The sequence below is a fragment of the Euleptes europaea genome, chromosome 1 (assembly GCF_029931775.1).
Source record: "Euleptes europaea isolate rEulEur1 chromosome 1, rEulEur1.hap1, whole genome shotgun sequence".
Taxonomy (NCBI): Eukaryota; Metazoa; Chordata; class Lepidosauria; order Squamata; family Sphaerodactylidae; genus Euleptes; species Euleptes europaea.
Genome location: NC_079312.1, coordinates 170,599,602 through 170,616,834, shown reverse-complemented (window position 1 = coordinate 170,616,834; position 17,233 = coordinate 170,599,602). Strand labels below are relative to the sequence as shown.

The 17,233-nt window shown below is 48.0% G+C and overlaps 1 protein-coding gene across 1 annotated transcript in view; it reads right to left on the bottom strand.

Moving 5' to 3' along the window:
* NCKAP1L (NCK associated protein 1 like) overlaps positions 1–17,233 on the bottom strand; it is a 91,959-nt gene that overhangs the window by 49,131 nt on the left and 25,595 nt on the right. The window contains exons 9-20 of the mRNA XM_056858405.1: positions 16,810–16,966; positions 15,736–15,792; positions 12,696–12,792; positions 9,493–9,602; positions 8,727–8,859; positions 6,490–6,571; positions 4,927–4,985; positions 3,772–3,917; positions 3,484–3,616; positions 2,506–2,625; positions 1,440–1,579; positions 138–269 (exon numbers count right to left, since the gene is read on the bottom strand). Of these exons, the coding sequence (XP_056714383.1) occupies positions 138–269; positions 1,440–1,579; positions 2,506–2,625; positions 3,484–3,616; positions 3,772–3,917; positions 4,927–4,985; positions 6,490–6,571; positions 8,727–8,859; positions 9,493–9,602; positions 12,696–12,792; positions 15,736–15,792; positions 16,810–16,966 (1,366 nt within the window). The remainder of the gene's footprint in view (positions 1–137; positions 270–1,439; positions 1,580–2,505; positions 2,626–3,483; positions 3,617–3,771; positions 3,918–4,926; positions 4,986–6,489; positions 6,572–8,726; positions 8,860–9,492; positions 9,603–12,695; positions 12,793–15,735; positions 15,793–16,809; positions 16,967–17,233) is intronic.

Sequence of the window (17,233 nt, the reverse complement as noted above, 5' to 3'; positions counted from 1 at the left end):
GGCTCTTTTGTAATGCAAAGCAGGTCTGCTCCGGCTTCCCAGTCACTTCCGGAATGACGGTTTAGCATGCAAAAATAAAAAAAAAGTCTGCGTTGTGTGAAGAAATACATCAGCATCACATCCCTGACTTCCTGTACCTGTTGAGACGCGTCTCCAGCTGGCTGCTGAGGTACTCCGCCGGTGTCACTGTGTGCTCGAAGACAAGGAAACTGGGCACGTGGTTGAGGGTCCAGCAAAGCTCGGTCAGCGTCAGGTGCAGCTTGTCTAGACTGGGAAAAGAAAAGGTTGAGGGTCACGAAGCCATGGGTAGCAATTGCCAAGGGGGAGGGCAGCACAGCAGGCAGAGCAGAGCAAGCAAAAACCTATTAAGTCCAGACGAGCAGGACGATTCTCTGTCCTTGGCATTAATGCCTTCTGATCATGTAGAGCAGCAGTTCCCGAACGTTTCGGGCCACCGACCCCTTGGTTCTACAAACTCAACCCCAGTGCCCCCTACCCTACCCTATAAAAAGCGTTATTCAAAATAGGGGTTTGCGTGACTTACTAAAGAAGATAATAGCAGTAACATTTCAAAACAATAACCTTAACCTTTATCCCTTAGAAGCTCCTTGATCCATTGATCTTGAGCAGCGTATAGCTAATGTTTGAGGGATATAAGGACTGAAACAAATCTTGCCATTGATAATGTAGCCTTGGGATCCCTGTCACTTAATAAAAAGGCATTATGTCAGACACAGAGGCATTAGAGTCATATGTTAAAAGGGGAGGGATATAACGTGATCTAAGTTCCTCATAAAAGCGGCATTCCAAAAGGGCATGAGCTAAAGAATCAATAGAGCCAGAAGAGCAAGGACAGGTCCTGTCTGGGTATGGTATATTCAAAATTCTGCCCTGCAAAACCATAGAGGGGTTAGCAGTCAGCCCAGCTAAACAGAAGGTCAAAACAGTAACAATTAATTGCACATCTATTCAAAATCAAATTAAAACTTTTTAGTTGAAATTTAGTCAACAAAACTGATGAACTTGATCCAATGGTACCAGCTCTTCCAAGTCTGGAAAAAAATTCAGATAGTTTCCATCACATTTGCCAGCATGGTGCCATAGCTTGATCTACTGTAAATTAGTGAGCAACACAGTTGAAGGGGCCCACCTCTAGCGCCCCCCTGCTCCCCCTTGCCTCTTAGTGCCCCCCTAGGTAATCCCACCACCCCCAGGGGGTTTTACTGCCCCCTTTGGGAACCACTGATGTAGAGCTACAGTTGTTGTTAAATGTCTTCTGCTTTTTTAATTGTGGCCCACTCTGTCCAAAAAGCTTGTCCTCAATGTCATCCAGGAACTAGGCAATGAGAATAAGGAACTGGGAATAGGGAACGAAATGGGAACTGGGAACCAACTTCAGCCTCCTGCTGTACGCCAAGATATAGTCTGGTAGGTCTTACTTGGTGACCAGGCTGCGGTCCTTCCGGTGGCTCTCTGCACCCGGCTTATCCCTCTCTGGCTCTCCCTTCTTGGCTGCTGCTTTGCGGGCTCGCTTGTTCCGGGCTTTGCTGATGGTTGCGGCACAGTGCTTGGGCAAGAGCTGGTGGGGGTCAAAGACGCAAGGGTTGTTACACGCAGGCAAGACAAGCTGGGTTCCAAAGCACAACGCCCGGCGGGGGAGAAGCGTTCCAGGGACCAGAGTGGTGTAGTGGTTAACAGCGACGGACTCTAGTCTGGAGAACCGGGTTCGATTCCCCGCTCCTCCACATGTGCGGTGGACTCTAATCTGGAGAACCAGGTTTGATTAAAAGGGAGAAGCTTTTTCTCCCTTTCTCATAATACCATAATGTAAGGTCATTTTAGGGTTGCCAGCTCCCGGTTGGGAAATACCTGGAGATTTTGGGGGCGGAGCCTGAGGAGGGGAGGGTTTGGGGAGGGGAGGGCCCTCAATGCCATAGAGTCCAATTGCCAAAGTGGCCATTTTCTCCAGGGGAACTGATCTCTATTGGCTGGAGATCAGTTGTAATAGCAGGACGACTAGCTAGTACCTGGAGGTTGGCAACTCTAGGTCACCTGCTGTAGCTGGGTGATGGGAGATTCAAAACAGATAAAAGGAAGTATGTCTTCACGCAATGCGTAGTTAAATTGTGGAACAATGGCTGCCAACTTGGAAGGCTTGAAGAGGGGAGTGGACATGTTCATGGAGGATAGGGCTATCCATGGCTGCTAGACAAAATTAATACTATTCATGAACCCTCTTGTATTTCAGTGACGGCCAGCCAACGTTCTTGAGCTCGACTGCCAGTGCAGGAAAAGGGGCTGGCAGAATGATCAGTTCCCGCCATTTCCACCCCTACTTGTTTACATGCTAGAATTTCTGCAGTGGAAATAGTTCCATCTCAAGTAGGTCGAACTGTATTGAACTCTGCAGAGACCCTCCCCCTTTCTCTCTCTGTTTCCTGAAGATCTCTGTCTGCCTCCTAGGCCCACTCCCCAGCATCCCCAAAAAAGGGTCTGGCATCTCACCTGCTCACTCAGGTTCCGCTGTTCCGCACAGGTGTCTAGGATGCACGAAGAAGCCTGCCGGGCGATCTCTTCCAGGAAGTTGTTACACAGGCCTAAGGCACAGCTCCGCAAGTGAGGGCACTGGGGAGAAGGAGAGCCAGAAATGCTGTTTACTGCCTCCCTAGGAAGCTCACTAGAGAGCCAGCATGGTGTAGTGGTTAAGATGTCAGACTAGGACCTTGGTACCCCAGGTTCGAATCCTCACTCACGCCATGCAAACTCGCTGGGCGACCTTGGGCCAGTTGCAGACTCTCAGCCTTGACCCTGGCAAGTATTTGGATGGGAGACCTCCAAGGAATAGCAGGGGTGCGACACGGAGGCTGGCTATACCACGCAGCCAACCCTCCTGCAAACTACACTAGAGGTCATTGACCAACACTGAAATGCTACAAGTCTGCAAAGCCACAGAAGGCGGTACTGGGTGAAGTATTTTTTATCTTTCTTTTTATTTTTTAAAAAGGGCAGTTTGCTAGCATTCAGGGCTGTGAAGCAGGCTTGAAAGGGTGTGGCCGACTGAAATCTCAGAAACCAGCCTAATAAATCTTCCAGCAGTCGAGAGATGGGAGTTTTTAATGCCCTGCGCAATTCTCTCCCCAACCCTCTTGTGACTAGCAAAAAAGCAGACTAAATTATGTGAAAAGGGTATATGAAACCCCACAGAATAAATCATTCAAGATAAAATTATGGACATTTGGTTTCTTTGCATAATGTATGCCATTCATAATTTATGCCGTTCTGGGTAAAAAAAAATTGGGATTGCTCTGGGGGTGTGTGAGTGGATTTTTACAGGGTTGTGAGTGCTGATTAAAGAGAATCCAAACTACAAGGACAGGCAGAAAACCCAAATTGATGTACCCCAGGAAGAGCATCTCAATGGAGTTCCCCCCCATCAAGTCAGTCCTGAATCCGTTCCTCCTCAGGGTCCCATGGCATACGCACCTCTTCGGGGCACAAAGAATGGGCAGCATGGGCAAAGTTGGCACAAAGAAGCGGGAACGCAATGGCGTAACGCAGCATGGATGGTTCCTCCATAGTGGATGCAAAGAGTTTTTCCATGAGGTGCATGTAGAAGCTGTCAAAGGAACAGACGTATCAGCAACCCGGTAACAACTGGGCACACCTGTCCCTCCTCCTGAGCTGCCTGTTTGTTTGCGAGTTGAAAGACTTTTTGCACACGCAAAACCATCTCTGCTTTGTGAGCTGCCTCCCCTTTCCCCAAGCACATACCAGAAAATGGAAAGGTCAGATGTCTCTACTAACAGCTCTTCCACACTGTCCAGCATCTTGGTGTGAAAGACTATGAGGTTCATCACCTTGGCTACGTCGGGATTCTCCCGCAATTGCAGGGGGGCCTTGTTGACACTGGTATATGCCTGGAAGGGGGGGGAAATGGAAACCTTTGGGGAGAAAGACCCTCATGCTATCGGAAGGAAGAAAGATCATGATGGGTAGCCGTGTCAGTCTGTCACTAGCAAGAAAAAAGAGCAAAAGTCCAGTAGCACCTCAAAGCCTAACAAAATTTCATGCAGGGTATGAGCTTTCATGAGCCAGCAATGCCCTTCCACCCTCTACATTGGACAAACTGGCCAGTCCCTGCAACAAACACTGAATGGACATAAGTCTGACATCAGAAACCACAAAATTCAGAAACCAGTGGGGGAACATTTTAACCTTCCAGGATATTCAGTTGCTGATTTAAGAGTAGCGGTTCTCTTACAAAGGGATTTCAAAGGGAGATTAGAAAGAGAGACTGCTGAATTACAACTAATAATGAAGATCAAGACAATGCATTCTCCTGGATTGAAAAGAGATCTGGGGTTCCTGTCTCATGACCAATGCTAATTTCTCCATGCCTACAACCCCTCTGCATATCACACCTAATCCAATCACGCCTGCTAATGTCATTTACTTGCTTTTGACGTTTACATTGCCATGCTAGCTGTATCTGTAGAAGTGAGCTGAGGCTCACGAAAGCTCATAACCCTACCAGAAATTTTGTTAGTCTTTAAGGTGCTACTGGACTCTTGCTCTTTTCTATTGGGAGGAAGAAACTAACCCTTTGCCCTGAATACTCAGGATAGGGCAATGTTGGTCTGAATTACAGGGTCATATATTTAGTACTGAATCACGCTATTACTCAGAACTTGAAGATTTTCAAGTGAACATGTGAACCGCCTCAATTTAAGTGTAAGTAGGATCCTAGCCAGCATGGTGTAGTGGTTAAGGTGTCAGACCAGGATCTGGGAAACCCAGGTTCGAATCCCCACTCACGCCATGGAAGCTTGCTGGGTAACCTTGGGCCAGTCACACCCTCTCAGCCCCGATCCTGGCAAGTACTTGGACGGGAGAGGAAGAGACATTAGGACTAAACTGTGGCCTTACCTGTAGCCTGAACCAATCCAGTCTCAGCCCAGAAAATTCAAAATTCGCCTTTTCATTAACTGCAGGAAAGAAAAATATCAACAGAAGCAAAGCGCTGGAACGTACTACCTGGACTTCACAAAAGGGAAAAGCTAGAGTTAACTGAAATGGGAAAACAGTCCTCGCACCCAATTTGCTTTAGAACGGTTATATTTAGGCCTTTCCCGCATGCATTGCTTACCCCAGATTTTCCACATGGTCAATCTGCGAGGCTTGGAATCGTATTACACAATTTTTTTTAAAAAAAAAATGTTTATTTTATAATAAGAGGGATACATAAGGGAAAGGAGAAAAAGTAAGGGCATCCAACATACAATTGAAGAATGAAAAATTCGCAAGCATGTCTGGCAGACTACATTGCCCTGCTTTTCAACGGTATTTTAGAATCAGATAATCGCCTGGTTATGTAATAAAAGAAAAACTCTTCAGGCCAATTGTAAATATAATATAATCGAAGAGTAATCACCCTTAGTGTCTATCATAACACGATTTTTGTCCGCACACCTCACCTTTGAAGTTCTGTTTTCTGTTTTCCTAAATGAGTTTTATCCTGATTTCACTTTTCCCCAAAAGTGATCTTCTCTGGTGGGGGAGCGTCACGTCATCTGCGGCATCGTGGATGATCGCACTGGACGCTCCCCCCACTTCCCCCTAATTTTCCTGTGCGTATTTATGCATGCGCTTTAGTGCTGATGTAACCTACTATTAGGCAGGAAATGCCCCTATGCAATTGGAAATGTTTGAACTCAAAATGGAAGCCCGAAACCGAAGCATTCCGAACAATCCACCATTAGGCCCTTTCCCCCACCCCCAGTGCGTTCGTCCAATTTGCTTTGAGCTCGTGCACCATCGAACTATCGCAAAGTTAACAACATACGCTAATTTATTCCTTCCCCTGGTCTGTTTCTTGCTCTTCAGCCATTCAACTTCCCATTTACTTTGTATCCACTGAATTGTGTGCAACTGGAACAATATTTTGAAGAGGTTGTGGTCATCGTGGGGAGGGGGGATAGGGTGTGTGTGGCTTGATCGGGGAGGGGGAGAGGAAGCTCGTTCGCTGGAGATCGCCTTCAGCGAGCAAATGCTGATTCTCCTCGCGAAAGGCAACCTTCACTGGCATGGAGGCAATTTTGAAGAGTTTTAACTGCTTTTGCTTTGCAAGCCACAAGATTTGGGGGGGGGGAGCTAGCTTGGAGCTATCCAGGGCAGCGTTTACCTGGAGGTTGGCAACCCTAGTGTAGCAACCTTGGAATTCCGTGGTGGTCTCCCATACAAGTGCTAACCACAGCCAACCTTGCTTAGCTTCCAAGAACTGATGAGATCAGGCTATCCAGGGGCTATCCAGGTCAGGGCAGGTCAGGGTTTAGCAGAAAATGAAAACAATCTATGCCCAACTTGCATAATAAATTTGAACTGCAGCAAACACAGACTTTTGTTAGTACACCATGTGAACGACCCTTAAGGAGGATTAAACAGGTGTTCTGCAGGTGCTTGCTCTCCCCCCCCACCTTAACCCCAAATTACCTTGTTTGATAGACAGGGAAGAGAGTGAGCTGACAAAGGATGACATGATCACTGACTCTTCTTCAGGGCACACCGTCAGGTCCTACAAGTGGGCACACACAGAGGGGGAGATCATTTATTTCGGATAATGGCCGGTCATCGGCAGCTCTTTCTTCAATCCTGAGCTGCTTGCAAAAACTGGATTTTAGAAGTACTACAATAAGAGCACATAGAGTATGTTCACCTCTATACCTAGGTCTAAACTTGCCACAATCCCTCCCAATGTATTTTGATTTTCTGACAATCCCGAAATACAGACGATTATTTATGTTGGCTAGATTGAATGCCATCCCATCAGGGGAGTTAATGGGTCGTTTAAATAGGGCACCATATTGTGAAAGAGAGTATGTCAGTGTGGTTCTGACCAAATACACACTCTTCAGCATTCCTTCTTTAGCTGCGACCTGCTCAATGAGGCTAGAGACAGATGGATAAAGCCTTTTATCTGGGAATCTGTCTGTGAATTGGATAATTTGAGGGTTCTTAGCAGGAGTGGATTTTAACACTATATTGGCAGTCGCCAAGTTTCCCCCCAAAGTCAATCAAGATAAAAAATACGAAATTTCTTATGGTTTATCTAGATCAAAGCTTCTTAAACTGTGGGTCGCGACGTAACTGAATGTCGGGGGGCATGAAAAATTTGCTTTTGTCTTTAATAAATGGTAAAATTATATGTATACTCAAGAATTTTTTTAAATAAATTTCTTTATGATTTATTATCAGTAAATGTTTGATTTTGTATGCCTATTTTATATACCTATATACCTGGGGTTGGGTAAAAATTTCTTGGGCGAAAAGGGGTCACGAGTGGAAAAATGTTTAAGAAGCCCTGATCTAGATAGTTCTTTTTCTTTTCCTTTAATTTTTTATCTCAGTGTGACCTTGTTCGGGGCCATATAGACAGCATCACTAAAGTATTTCAGATAATGTGATTACTTGAACGAGCGGCACTTTTGGTTTTAACACTACGTTGTCACAGATGCATGCGGGAAGAGAACCGACCCATAAACACAGGTAGTAGCTGGAAATCTCCTGCTATTACAACTGATCTCCAGCCGATAGAGTAGAAATCAATTCACCTGGAGAAAATGGCTGCTTTGGCAATTGGACTCTATGGCATTGAAGTCCCTCCCCTCCCCAAACCCCACCCTCCTCAGGCTCTGCCCCAAAAACCTTCTGCTGGTAGCGAAGAGGCGCCTGGCAACTCTATGTTAAGGCCAAAATTTGAAAAGGCAGGAGCAGTTTTACTTGGACTGAATTACAGGACATAATAATTCATGAATTATTTTCTTATATGTCTACTGAGTAAAAGGGCTGTTTTTTTTTAAAGTTAAAAAGCTTAAAATCCAAGGAAGGGGCCTAGAGTAGCCCTGGGGGCGGGGTGAGCCTCTTTCCTTCTAGTCTAACTCTGGATGTGTGAAATAATTAAACGAAGTACCCCGAGGCGTTAATTAAATAGCAAAATTCTTCACAGCCGTCTTACCTTAGCTTCAAAGGAAACCTGCCCAAACTAATACAAGAGCGGCCTTCGCTGGCTCCTCACCCTAGGTCTGAAACTTCACTACCTTCTGTGGTTTCTGTATTCCCTTTGCAGAGTCTCGCAGGTGGAGGCCAAAAGTACAGAATCCTCCTGAACTCTTACAAGTGGCTTGCTAGAAAGTTCTGCCTGGATGTTGCTTGGCCATTGACAGCTGCTCACAGAGTGACCTTGGCCCGGTCGCTAGGATTGCCAGGTCTCCATCCTCGCTTAGATAAGTAGAAGGAAGCCTTTTCTTTGCCTTTACTACTGAGGGTGGAGTTCTCCTACAATAATAAAGGTCTATTTCTTTTCTATTTTTTTCTAGAAGAGCCCCATGGCGCACAGTGGTAAGCTGCAGTACTGCAGCCCAAGCTCTGCTCACAACCTGAGTTCGATCCCGACGGAAGTTGGGTTCAGACAGCCGGCTCAAGGTTGACTCAGCCTTCCATCCTTCCGAGGTCGGTAAAATGAGTACCCGGCTTGCTGGGGGTAAAGGGAAGATGACTGGGGGAGGCACTGGCAAAACCACCCTGTAAACAAAGTCTGCCTAGGAAACATCGGGATGTGACGTCACCCCATGGGTCAGGAATGACCCGGTGCTTGCACAGGGGACCTTTACCTTTTTTAAAATTTCTTTTCTAAGTAACAAGCCTCCACCTGCCCGTCTCTTTTTCCATACCTGGATGATGTCGCTGAGCACCAAGGCATCAAAGCGGGACAAATACTGGACGTAGTAGCGCTTAATGAGGTTCTGGTGGCGTCGAAGCAGGCAACGGAGTTCCTCCATCAAGAACAGAAGCTCGGCCAGGTGGCTATGGGAGATATAGGTAGGATGAACCTGACTGCTAGGCATACACATGTGCTTGCAGTTCCAAGACCGATTTGCCTATTCTCAGTACACCTATGACAGTAGGGTTGCCAGCTCCAGGTTGGGAAATCCTAGGAGATTTGGGGGCGGAGCTTGGGGAGGGTAGTGGGAGGGGACTCTGCAGGGTATAATGGCACAGACTCCACCCTCCAAAGCAGCCATTTTCTCCAGGGGAACTGGACTCTGTCATCTGGAGATCAGCTATAATTCCCGGAGATCTCCAGGTTCCACCTGGAGATTGACAACCCTAGTGCCAGGCCTTCCTGCATCTGGCTAAAACACTTTCCCAGATCCATCCTAGAATTAATCTTCTGCTCAGTGAAGAGCTCACAGAGAGATTCTTAATGTCAAGGAAAAGCAGTAAATGAACACCTGAAGCTGCCTTCTACTGAATCAGACCCTTGGTCCATCGAAGTCAGTACTGTTGATTCAGACCGGCAGAGGCTCTCCAGGGTCTCAGGTAGAGGTCTTTCACATCACCTACTTGCCTCGACCCTTTAACTGGAGATGCTGGGGATTGAACCTGGGACCTTCTGCATGACAAGCAGATGCTCTACTTCCCTGGCATCATCATTACCTGTCGGAAAAGTCTTCTGGGTTCTTGCCCTTGCTGACGTGCTCACTGTGGCGGCAAAGCCAGGCTACTTCGTCCCGGCAGAACGACAACGCCATGAAGACGTAAACGACCTAGCGAGGTGGAAAGAGAAGGCACGTTAGGTCAAGATCCTTCCCAAGCCTGCAAGCAGCTCAGTCGAGTCGCCTGGGAGATCTGTTATCCAACTAACGGTTTGTGCTCCAAACTTCAAACTTTTTCCTCGTTCAGGATAGTCAAACTTTTCTAGTCGAACGGTGGCCTGGGGCACACAGCAATATCCACTTTTACCTTGACACACTTAGGCCATTTATGCGTGGGAGGTTTTGCCTTGGATTTGCCGCTTTCTAGATCCAAATTCTCAAAATTCCGCATGGGTGCTTATTTTTCAGTTTTGAGAATTCAGATGGGGGAAATGTGCATCTAGAGAGTGGCAAATCCAAGGCAAAACCTCCCCTGCATTAATGGCCTTACAGTATAATCCAGACATCGTATGATGAGTTATGGTTTACAGACTGGGGGGGGAGGTAACAGTGTTCGGGATCAGATGAGGAACAGGACCCCAACGGAAGGTGTTTGGGGAACAGAAGGTTTATTTCCCCCCCTCTGGTTTAAAGGGGAATGCCATGAGTCATGCCGAATTGAGTATAACATCAGCAGACCGACACAGCTGGTCAGGACACTTTTACAAATGATGCTTACAGCGTGGTGTAGTGGTTAAGAGCGGTGGTTTGGAGCGGTGGAGTCTGATCTGGAGAACCGGGTTCGATTCCCCACTCCTCCTCGTGAGCGGCGGAGGCTAATCTGGTGAACCGGATGTGATTCCCCATTCCTCCACATGAAACCTGCTGGTTGACCTCACAGCTCTGTTAGAGCTCTCTCAGCCCCACCTACCTCACAGGGTGTCTTGTTGTGGGGAGGGGAAGGGAAGGTGATCGTAAGCCGGTTTGATTCTTTCTTAAGTGGGAAAGTTGGCATATAAAAAACCAACTATTCTTCTTCTTCTTCAAGAAGGGTCTTCTTTTGCTTGGGTTGTTTGTTTTTGCATTTCCCACACTTCCAACTGAAAATAAACCTACACTGCTTATAACATGAATTCAACATAAAAATCAATCTGCTTCAGTTTCTGGAATGGATTAACAACGTCCACGAGGAGCACATATCGAGTTAAAATTGGCTCTTCAGAACAAACCACACATACCAACAGCAGAGATTTTCCCCTTGGTTGGGTTCCAATACCGGAACGGAATCCCATGGGGGGGGGGAAGCAGCTTGAGAGGATGAGCTGGAGATATAGAAGCAGTCTCTCCAGACCCAGGCATGCAGGTTGAGAGCTTTCCTGGTTGCAGTGTCACATGAAGCTGCCTTATACTGAACCACACCCTTGTCCATCAAGGTCAGTATTGTCTACACAGACCAGCAGCGGCTCTCCAGGGTCTCAGGCAGGCCTACCTGCCTAGTCCCTTGAACTGGAGATGCTGGGGATTGAACCTGGGACTTTCTGCGTGCCAAGCAGATGCTCTGCCACTGAGCCACGGCTCCTCCTATTAATGTGCACCAATTAGTATAATTTGGTTCAAACGGCTTATCCACCTGCTCGCCCGGTTGCAGCCAGATATTTGGATTTCTGATTTTAACGCCACTGGACATTTTTTGTCCTCAATTTTTTAGAGTGTACCAGGCGGTTTTAACTGTAGTTATAATGTTTTTATATTTTTATTAATTCTGGGTTTGTGAACCACCCTGAGCCCGGCCTCTGGTTGGGAAGGGCGGGGTAGAAACGTAATAAAATAAAATAAATTGCTATGATTTTTATTGATTTTAGTGTACAGTGCTGCTGAATTTTATGTTTTGGGTTGTTTTAACGACTGTTTGCTGCTCTGAGCCCGGCCTTGGCTGGGAAAGAGAGAGGGGGGTATAAGTTAAATAAAATAAATAAATAAATGTGCCTTGTTTCTCTAAGGGCATTTTTATAATTTTTATAGAGGTCGGTCCCAATCACTCGTAAAGCAGGTATGCTTTTCACATCTCCCCAACAACACTGCGTTATATGTGATTGGGGCAGGTGTGGGTTGAAACATACAGGTATGTCAACAGGACACACAGCTGGGCCCTTCGTTTCAATTATCAAAATGCCCTGACGCTAACCATACACACTTATGTCTGCAGCCAGGAGAGGCGAAAATGTGCTTGCTCATTTGTTTTAAAAGGTGAAACAATACCTGCGGCTATTTTTAGATTCCCTGTTCTGCTGAGCATCGTGCATACAGTGTCGAACAATACAGCTGATGGCAACCACATACATATGGAGCAAGTCAGACATATAGGTCGGCAACCCCCACCCCCATGCTCGCATTCATGCTCCCACACACACACTTGCACAGATGTAGGGGCACTCATACCGTGGACGGCCAAAAATAAAATTCAGTGGGTTATACATCAAATCAAGCCTGAACTGACCCTGGAAGCAAAAATGACTAAACTGAGGCTGTCGTACTTTGGTCACATTATGAGTACACAAAAGTCACTAGAAAAGACAGAAGGAGGAGGAGGAGGAGGAGGAGGAGTTAGTTTTTATATGCCAACTTTCTCTACCACGTAAGGGAGAATCAAACCAGCTTACAATCACCTTGCCTTCCCCTCCCCACAACAGACACCCTGGGAGGTAGGTGGGACTGAGAGAGCTGTGAGTAGCCCAAGGTCACCCAGCTGGCTTCGTGTGTAGGAACACATCCAGTTCACCAGGGGAAACACATCCAGTTCACCAGATGAGCCTCCGCCACTCATGTGGAGGAGTGGGGAGTCAAACCTGGTTCTTCAGATCAGAGTCCACTGCTCCAAACCACCACTCTTAACCACTGCACCACCCTGGCTCTGCTAGGAAAAGTTGAGGGCAGCAGGAAAAGAGGAAGACCCAAAAAGAGATGGATTGACTCTATAAAGGAAGCCCCTCAACTTGCAAGATCTGAGCAAGGCTGTTAAAGATAGGACGTTTTGGAGGACAGTGATTGACAGGATCGCCATTAGTCAGGAGCGACTTGAAGGCACTTAACACACACGCAGGTGCACTCACCTGCACGCATATATTTGTGTATCCCCACAACTGATGTGCGTTATGTGCCCTAGTGTTTCTGCAGATGGTCTCGTTGCCCAGACATAGCATTTGCCTCTTGCCCATCTCTACTTGCCTTCGGCCCCAACAGTCCCGGTTCGTTGGCCAGGATGGCCTCCATCTCCCACATGGCATTTCTCAAGAAGTTACGCCGGCCCCGATGCAGCTGCCCGCTGTGAAGACATCAGCTTGAAGGTTGGAGATGCCGGTCAACTCGTATCCCTTCTGCTATGCCATAAACATGTACCATAGGTAGGGTTGCCAACCTCCAGGTACTTGCTGGAGATCTCCTGCTATTACAACTGATCTCCAGCCAATAGGGATCAGTTCATTTGGTTAAAATGGCCGCTTTGGCAATTGGACTCTATGGCATGGAATTCCCTCCCCAAACTCCGCCCTCCTCAGGCTCCACCCCAAAAACCTCCCACAGGTATTTTCCAACCTGGAGATGGCAGCCCTACCCATAGGATATGTTCTGCAGATCTCATCCATGCAAAGAAAGAGAGTTTGTGTGGTACAGTGGTAGTTAAGACTGAGATCTGGGAGACCCAGGTTCAAATCCCCACTCTAGGGCTGGATGGAGACCAAGCCCTAGGAGGAAAGGCTGAGGGAGTAGGGAATGTTTAGTCTGGAGGAGAGGAGGTTGAGGGGAGACAGGAATGCTCCCTTGAAGTATTTGAGGGGCTGTCACTTAGAAAAGGGCAGGGAGCTGTTCCTGTTGGCAGCAGAGGATAGGACTCACAATAATGGGTTTAAACTGCAGGAGGAAAGGTACCGGCTGGATATTAGGGAAAAATTTTTTACAGTAAGAGTTGTTCAACAATGGAATCAGCTCCCTAGGGAGGTAGTGAGCTCCCCCTCGCTGGCACTCTTAAAGCAGAGGCTGGACAAACACTTGTCAGGGATGCTCTACGCTGATTCTGCATTAAGTAGGGGGGTTCGACTAGATGGCCTGTATGAACACATGAAACTGCCTTCTACTGAATCTCATACCCTTGGTCTATCAAAGTCAGCATTGTCTACTCAGACCGGCAGCGGCTCTCCAGGGTCTCAGGCAAGGTGATTTCTGTCACCAGCAGATGAGCTTTTGAAGCTGTGGCAGCTGCATCAGGAGATGCCGTGTGGACCCCAGGGCCCTTGGGAACTGCCGCTTGTCAAGAGGCCAACTCCAGGGCCTCTGGGAACCACTGCAACCGGGGCAGGAGGTGCCGCGCAGGCTACAGGGCCCCCAAGGAGCTGCCGCAGCAGGCGCCCGGGAGACCCTGTGCACTGAGAATGCAGGGCAGGGTGAAGGACAACAGGTAGGAGCAAACACCAGCCCTGCTGAAGATTTGGAAGTAAACACAGAATCACCTCCTTCGGCACAACCAGATGCAGCTGTAACTCCACAGAAGCAGGACCCACCCAGCTCACCTGAAGCCACTCAACAGCACAGGCAAAAAGGGAGAATGGAGTTGCAAAGTAAAAGGAGAAGTGCACGCCTACAGGCACTAAGAAGACGGCTCCAAGACTTGTCTGAGGATGAGAACTAAGGCAAAGAGAAACAGCTTAAAACCATGCTTGGAACAGACGGACGTTGCAAAAGCAATTGTTGCAAAAGGATTTCTGACTTTTGTTGCTGACGCTACTAGACATTGATAAACGGACTTCTGACCCTGCGGACCGGACTTTTGACTTTGCCTCTGCACGCCGACTTTATCTTGGTTGCCAGCTCCCGGCAGACACCCCCCCCCCCCGATTCCTGCATTCCTGAACTACTAACAGCCTGCTCTCGAGACCAGTAGCCGGCAGTAACTCGAGACGACCTGGCCTAGCACCCCCACCTGGTCACCAGAGCCTCAGGGACGGAGGAGGAGGCGAAGACATAGGGCCTTACGGGGCTGGAGGCAGAGTGCTCGATTGGCAGCTCGGTACCGACCCAGCACTGACAGCGGGGATGAGTGCTTGCAGGAGCAGGTCTAAGGTGGCTGGCAGGTGCATGATATTACAGGCTGCCTGAGTGGTGTGCTGTTTAAAAGCAGTTGGGAAGGGCGGAGCTGCGTGGAAGCAACACGTCTGTCCACTCCTGACCTTGCTGAGAACGGTCTGCTCCGTCTGGACTTTGGACTGGACCCTTGGACTTGCCCCTGTGAGAGTTGAAACTGTTCGGTGTGCGTGTGCTGGGGGACCACGACAACCGGCAGTGGAAGTGTGGAAGAGCTGGGCAACAAAGCAGCACCATTCTTCACAAAGTGGCACCCTGCTAATTATAGAATCGTAGAGTTGGAAGGGACCACCAGGGTGGTCTAGTCCAACCCCCTGCACAATGCAGGAAATTCACAACTACGTCCCCCCCAACACCCCCAGTGACCCCTACTCCATGCACAGAAGATGCCCAAGGTGCCCTCCTTCTCATCATCTGCTTAAGGTCATAGAATCAGAATCAGAATGGCCATCTAGCCTCTTCTCAAAAACCTCCAGGGAAGGAGAGCTTACCACCTCCCGAGGAAGCCTTTTCTACTGAGGAACTGCTCTGTTAGAAAATGCTTCCTAATATCTAGACGGAAAATCTTTTGGTTTAATTTCAACCCGTTGGTTCTGATCCAATCCTTTGGGGCAACAGAAAACAACCTGGCACCCTCCTCTATATGACAGCCCTTCAAGTACTTGAAGATGGTTATCATATCCTCTCTCAGTCTTCTCCTCTTCAGGCTAAACATACCCAGCTCCTTCATCCTTTCCTCATAGAACTTGGTCTCCAGACCCCTCACCGTCTTCGCTGCCCTCCTCCGGACACGTTCCAGCTTGTCTACATCTTTCTTAAATTGTGGTGCCCAAAACTGAACACAGGATTCTAGGTGAAGTCTAACCAGAGCAGAGTAAAGCGATACCATCACTTAGGCCCACTGAGTTCAATGGACTTACAAGAGTATAACTCTGCTTAGGACGGCACTGAAGAAGCAGGAGCAAAGGCCGGGAAGGAAAAGATATATACCAGGGATGGGGAGGGGGGATGGTGAGAGATAAGCTGAGAAGGCCTGTTTCCTTCGTAGGTCAATTTCAGGTCCGGACAAAGCCGAGCAATAAGAGGTGAAGTGCAGACAGGGCCACAGATGGGAGGGGATGGATGTTCATACCTGTGCGCCAGAGCATATTCCTTGCATTCTTTGATATCAGCTATACGTTTCCCATAGCTGCAGAGAAAGAGAACCAGAATACAGGCTGAGCATCCCTTATCCGGACTGCTTGGGAATCAGAAGTGGTCTGTATTTCGGATCTTTCCGTATGCTGGAATATTTTGGAATTTTTGCAAATACAAAAATATCTTGGGGATATCTTGGGGATGGGACCCAAATTCATTTACGTTTTATATACACTTTATACACATAGCCTGAATGTAATTTGAAACAACATTTTTAATAATTTTGTGTCCACTGAACCATCAGAAAGCAAAGGTTGGCCATTGTGTGAACAGCCTGCAGGACTTGATAGGCCTTGGTCTGGTCCAGCATGGCTTCTCTTATGTTCTTATGATAGGGCTAGCCCTGACCTGGATGGCCCAGGCTAGCCTGATCTCGTCAGATCTCAGAAGCTAAGCAGGGTCAGCCCTGGTTAGTATTTGGATATGAGACCACCAAGGAATACCAGGGTTGCTGTGCAGAGAAAGGCACTGGCAAACCACCTCTGTTAGTCTCTTGCCATGAAAACCCCAAAAGGGGTCGCCATAAGTCGGCTGCGACTTTACAGCACTTTACACACATACACATCCATGGCTACTAGTCCAGATGGATACTAGTAATGATGCATCCCTGTTCTCTCCAGGATCAGAGGAGCATGCCTATTATATTAGGTGTTGTGGAACACAGGCAGGACAATGCTGCAGCAGTCGTCTTGTTTGTGGGCTTCCTGGAAGCACCTGGTTGGCCACTGTGTGAACAGACTGCTGGGCTTAATGGACCTTGGTCTGATCCAGCATGGCCTTTCTTACGTCCTTACGGGTGACCAGGTGCAAAGAAGGATAACATAACATTTCTTTAGCGGAAGAGAGATTTTCATTACTTGTCTCTTCTGCAAAATTATTCAAAAAGGTGGGGACTCTTGTAAACTGGCTGCTTTAGCAGTGCTCCTTCCTGCTGGGGTGGGGGGCAGGAAAGGTACATAATCCAAGTGGGGGTTCCGGTGTAGGAATGGCTCTCCCCTCGGTGCCTTACCCTTTGATGCTGCTGAAGGCCTCCTCAGTGACCTTGTGAATTGGAAGCACCTCATCCCGCACAAGAGTGATGTAGAGCGAGCCCCGGAGAGCCGCCCGCCACAGATCCAGGCAGCTCTGCGTGGAGCCCAGGCAGCTGTGGCACAGCAAGAACCCGACTGTGGGAGTGGAAGACAGTCAACAGTCAGAGGAGGAAAACAAGAGACTCAAGAAGCTTTCGGGGAACCTGTGTCTCACGTCAGCTCTAAGCAGAGCTGCCAGATCTTCGACTGGAGTAGTGGTTAAGAGCCAGCGTGGCATAGTGGTTAAGAGTGGTGGTTTGGAGCGGTAGACTCTAATCTGGAGAAGCGGGTTTGATTCCCCACTCCTCCACATGAGCGGCGGACACTAATCTGGTGAACTGGATTTGATTCCCCACTCCTCCA